Source organism: Wyeomyia smithii, chromosome 2, assembly GCF_029784165.1.
Source record: "Wyeomyia smithii strain HCP4-BCI-WySm-NY-G18 chromosome 2, ASM2978416v1, whole genome shotgun sequence".
NCBI lineage: Eukaryota > Metazoa > Arthropoda > Insecta > Diptera > Culicidae > Wyeomyia > Wyeomyia smithii.
In genome coordinates this window covers 52,627,790-52,633,615 of record NC_073695.1, presented here as the reverse complement: position 1 = coordinate 52,633,615, position 5,826 = coordinate 52,627,790, and the positions used below count along the sequence as shown (strand labels likewise).

The window sequence follows — 5,826 nt, the reverse complement described above, 5'->3', positions numbered from 1 at the left end:
GAGTGCAGCTCTTATTACATGCAGGTACTACATAAATATATATGCCGCTTGAGAAAAGCTCGCCCCGCATCGGGCAACCGTTTTGGCATTGAACGGCGGCTGGTTCCACTCTATTGATTTTCCGAACAGCGACCTGCGGAGAGACGGTATTCCAAGCCAAGTAGTGGCGAAAGCATCCGATATACACAGGTAGCGGTTCAATCCATCTTGTTTCGACCGAGTACTGCATTCAATTTATTCTATGTATTTTTTTCGGAATATTCATGCACTGATGAATATTCATGAAATAAGATAAATAAGCGCACCACTATGTAGGGAAGGTACTGTACGTAACCAGCAAAACGAAGCGCGTCGTTGCTTCATCAGGTAAGGCATGGAGGGGGGTCTCGAGGTAGGCAGGCAGTTCCGCAGGTAGGGGGAATTATAAATTGCTTACTCCAGCTTGTTACCGATACTACGGCGAGAGTTTATGCTAAGTGACTCAGACAAGCGCGCTCGAATATGGTTGGTTTATAATATTCTGCAAGAATATCGTGCTGGGCAAGACAGGAGAATCTTTTTGTCGTAGATAATGGAAATATTGTGTGTCTTTTCCATAAAAATTGACTTACGCTCGTTTGCCATACAACTCGACAGAAGTTGTTAATCTGTTCAAAATTTTAATTTGTCTTCGCAATATCTATTAAGGGGTTATACACCTTGTTGGTCGAGAAAAATGAGGGAAGTTTGAATCTATTTTTAAGTGCATAGCACCATTTTCATTGCATCAAAGCGGTATTTTTCTGAAAGTACAGTTTATCAACAACAAAAAAATACGTTGGATTTTGAGATATACCAATTATTACTGGAGTAAGGGCCATTTCCCCGAAACGCTATTTTTTGCAGAGGCTTGCGGTGATCCTGATAGAGACTCAGCGGGTCAACCGAAATCAAAAAACTCATATTATTTCATTAGTTTAGAAGTGTGCCGGGTCCTTGAACGATCGCTTTTATGAGTATTTTGTTTTCAGTGCAAATGGGAACATTTTTTTCAAAAAATGCACGTTTTGAGCGCTGAAAATTGCATTAAAAATTTTGTTGCGGCAAAATGTAACTGTATGTTTCGAAAAGCGATCGTTCAAGGACCGGCGAATTTAATAACACAAATTTAAAAATAAAGATGAAGGAAATCGGTTCAGTAGTTTTCCCGCAATCAGGATCACGGCAAAGTCATTTTTCGGAAATCACTATTCCGAGATAATCGCGTGTAAAGTTTCAAGTTTAGCTTATGCGGCCGTGGCGAGGCGCGCTGCAAATCGCTCTAACTTTCTTCCTATTGCTCAGATCTTTATGAAAATTTGTGAAAATGTTTTCAAGATGTTGTATTTGAAGATAATACAATAAATTTTTTTTCGGTTTTTTTAAAAACTAAAGAGGTATATAACCCCTTAAAACGCTATGGCTGAATAAATTACCCATGGGCCTAACGGAATTGAAAAATACACATAATAAATAAAATTACAGCAACAAAAGTTAGCATTGATTGATCAAAATCAGCAGTACTAATTGCAAAAACAACTGCCAACAAAATCTTCGGAGTAGCAAGTCATCCTCAGTGTGCAACTTGCTTAATGACCAATAACAGAAAGCCACGCCAAAATCAAATAATTTAACGAAGAGATATCAGAACTGCTAATCCATTTGCTGCTACTGAAGAACGATGGATCCTTAGCGTCATCCACAAGCATCATAGGAAGTAGTTAGTGTAAGTAGGAAGCTACTGATCTGGATCTAATATAGCGATCTTTATTTTAGGAATTCGTCCATGATATTAGCAATAAACTAACTAGCTGGAGTAACTGGACATCCGGAGGCCGGTAGACAGTTTGAATTATGTCATCGGCATGCGAGAAAATCGGAGGTCGGGCTTAAATTAGTTTTGGTTAGGCAGCCTTCAATCGCAAAATAAACAAAGCGTTTTGAAAACTTGTGATACTCATCCTTAACGGTATCAATAATTCACAAGACTTTAACGTAGATAACAGTTAATTCAACATTGTATAATAAATTATGCAAAAATTAGCAATCCTAGGCGTTTCGAAACGGAATTCCTGGGATTACTGAATTCCAAGATAAAGAAGGACATCTCTCGGATCAAACGTTGGATCATTCACGAAACTTCTCGAAATATGTTTTTATGTTTTTGAAGATAACTGTGACCAAGGAATTCTTCAAAAACTTCTTTTAGATCTAGGAAATGTTTCAACAGGTCTTACCTTGAACACACATAATTTTTCATACACAGGGTAACTAAAAAGTAAAGCTGAATATGCTTTCCAGTGACTAAAGGCATTGTGTGGTTAAATCAGAAGCCAAAAAATTAAATTTCAGAGCTTTCTTGTTCGGTATTAGTATAATGCTTCTATATATTGTACTTCATAATTGTACTACTCAAGTTACAAAACAATTTGATCGAATAACGCACTTTACAAAACTAGGTGTTATTTTTGGAGCAGTAAAAACCAATATATTACTCTGTCTTTTGAGTAACAATAACAACTCGCGTACATAAAAATGTTAGAGAAATTTTCAATTCTATTTCTTACTATTATTTGCATTCCAATCAACAAAACATCTTGTTTTTGTACATTTTTCTATATACATATTCACAAGATTAGAACTAGCTTACAGAGGAGGTTCAACTACTCGCAGTTGATGAAGCTTTTGATAAGAAGCGTACAGCTTTCCCGCCCAAGCGGAACTTTCCGTCGTTTGGCGAAAATAAAACACCGCTGCTTCGCTGGGGAAGACCAATTCCACCGCCCGAGCCCATCTGTTAAGTAGTTCTGCAGTTAAATCTCCATCAAACTTGTTGTACAGGAACGTAATGATTTCATCACTGAGAAATCGTCGGTAAACAGGTGTCAAAAATTCCTTGTTTAGTAAGGTGACACTCATGGAACTATCACTGAGAAGATTGCGCAAAGCATCCGCAGTTTGCCGGTCACTGTCCGTGGGTTCAGTTAGGGCTTCGATGCTGAGAGTTGGTAACGATTCTTGAGGGCATATGTTTCCTTTGAAGTGATTTTCTTGTCTAATGCCAACTGCGGGTTTGACTAGATGGGCGTTTTCCAAGTTTAAATTTGTCTGCAATAATAAACTTTAATGTAATCCTAAATCCAATTGCTAAATAGGTTCAAACCTACCGTTTCGAGTTCCGATTGTTTTGTATTCGTTACCCGAAAGATTAGCTGATCACGGTATTTTTCATACGCCTTGTTAAAAATAGCACGTTTGCCTAGCTTAGGAATTAGCTCTCGTATAATGTCTTCCGTTAAACAATTGAAAGCTTTCTCGTTAACTTCTTCCGCTGTGTATGAAATGAAAAAAAGTTGGTGTCAATTGTAAGCCGAGGGAAATAAGTTTGAAAAATATGGCCAAACTGTAAATGTTTAAATTGCAATAGCGGCTGATAAAAAGCGAACTGGTTCTTGTAAAATGCATAGTTTTCCTTCCAGAGAAAAGCAAGAAATCGGTATAACTATTCTTATGTTCTCTATAATAGGAGACTCGTTTAGAACGTTTTCAACTCTGCAATTATTTGAACTGGATTGCGAGCAGTACTTATCTATTGTGGTATATACTCTTCTGCTTCAAACCTTTTCTTATATAAACGACTACAATGTGTTTGAATAGTCACCACTGTGATTGAAGGCACTGTCCCAATGCGGTATTAGGCAGCGATTAAATTTTAAAAGATTGTCTGGGAAGTTAGCTCTAGAGGTTCTGGAAGTCCTTTATCAAGAAATTCGCGCCATTTTGTAAATATTGCTGGACATTCGCACAACAAATGGTAAGTCCCTTCACTCTCTATGCAACAAAAGCCACAGTTGTCATTTTCAAGCCTTCCTATTAGCTTTGGACGATATTTGCTCGGACAGTGACCAGTGATCAGTCCGGTTTAAATGCTCAGATCCTTTTTTTAAAGCGAAGCGTTGTGCTTGATGTATCGCTGTGATTAACAAGCTAGTGTAATAACCTGATTCAGCAGCATCTGACCTTGTCCTTATTCTGTTAGCTCTATCTTCAGTGCACTAAAGCAAACCCCACAGAGGGATGTAGGACCGATTAGTTTCATGGCTGATCCTGCATCTGCTAATTCATCCGCTTTTTCTTTTCCCTCAACCCCACAGTGTTCAGGAGCCCAGTAAAAGTTTACTTCGTTACGTGTAGCTAGCTGCTGGAGCATTTCAATACTTTCCAGAACTAACATGGAAGTGCAACCAACAGATTCCAAAGCTTCAAGGGTGACTGACTATCAGAAAAAATCGCGTTTCGATATTTCTTTTTCAGGCAGGCCGAAGTACATTCCAAAATGACAAAGATTTCAGCTAGGAAAATCGTGGACTATGGCTTGTTATTGATTGACTTACTCTAGGGCCTGATATACCAGCCCCTACTCGATTTTCTATTTTTGAGCCGTCAGTGCAGAACATTTTTGAGCCATCCAAGTGCTGGACCCTTCACATTACCATATGTTTTGCTGGGTTTTACTATAGTCGAGTAGATCTAATATATCAGTCTTGGCTTAAGCTTCCATTTTTTTCCACATGTCCTTTTGCCATTCCAAAAAGCACAGGTAGCCTTGTTTTACGTGTGCATTGCAGAGAAGCTTACTGTACAGGATTACTTCAAAATATATAACATCCATGAAGAATAGCAACAGAACTCTTTTTAAATAACGAATTTTAAAATAAGTTCTTCTTCTCAGCTCTTCGTCTCACAAAAAATTGATGCGTCCAGCATGCAACTCTTAAAAATATCACATGATTCGATTTTATAATGACTGCAGTTTTAACATTTGTGTGCCTCGATGATGATGGACGAAACAAAAACCCATATGTGGTGAATTGATTACCTACAGATGTATTTTATCACCAACAGTCAATTTATTCTTCAACATATCTGAAAACATAAACAGTTTGAAAAGGCGAATAGGTACGACCTTACCTTCAAACCGCGATATTAACTCTTCTAGTTCCCATGTTCGCAGCAGATCTTTCACATATTCATCCATATTTAATGAAATAAAAAATAAAACTCACTGCTGCATTGTAAAGGGCAGCATTTTCTATAAACATCAAACTGTTCACAAAGTCAGTTGTGAACAATACGCATAAAGTAAACGAACTGAATAGAGCTTTCTACGTCAGATCTCACCAATACAGGCTTAGTCTGTATCCTAATAAAATCAATTTGTTTTCAACCAAAAAATCAGCTGATATTCAATTTCGAAAAATATTGCACTTATGAATCCTAGTTCATTAGTGCTGCCTGTTTTAACAAACTTTGTTTTAGTGGAAAACCAGATGAAATAAAACTAAAAATCGGCTTACAACTTGAATAAAAGCACGGGGCAGGAGGAAATTTTTTGTTACTACCAGCGTGTTGATTATTTGCAAACAAAATTAAACTTGTATTAGTGAAATCGACCACTAATGCTAGCGCAGATAGGAAGGTCTATGAAGTACAGCTGGTATCGCTACTGTTGACGTTTCGTTCATCGCAACTTCAGGGTTGCTATCACCACTGTGTAAGGAACCATTCAAATATTACATAACGCGGAATTCGGCAATACCCACCCACCCCCATGTAACGCAATTTTTCATGTTTGCCACATGCAATATAACGCTTCGCTGAATACCCCCCACCCCTGAGCGCGTTATGTATTATTTGAATGATCCCTAATTCGTTTTCGTTCATTCAAGAACATGGGAACATAGTTCAAGCACAAAAAGCCGATACACGAACCATTAACCGGTCCAGTTGGTTTGTGCTTCAAAAGCG

The 5,826-nt window shown here is 38.0% G+C and overlaps 1 protein-coding gene across 1 annotated transcript; it reads right to left on the bottom strand.

Moving 5' to 3' along the window:
• Positions 1-2,548: 2,548 nt before the first annotated feature.
• LOC129722301 (uncharacterized) lies at positions 2,549-5,356 on the bottom strand. Its single transcript, XM_055675647.1, has 3 exons — positions 4,990-5,356; positions 3,186-3,349; positions 2,549-3,126 (listed from the first exon to the last, which is right to left on the bottom strand). Exons 1-3 carry the CDS (start codon positions 5,054-5,056, stop codon positions 2,665-2,667), a joined length of 693 nt encoding a protein of 230 aa, XP_055531622.1. The 5' UTR covers positions 5,057-5,356; the 3' UTR covers positions 2,549-2,664.
• Between the last annotated feature and the right edge of the window lie 470 nt (positions 5,357-5,826).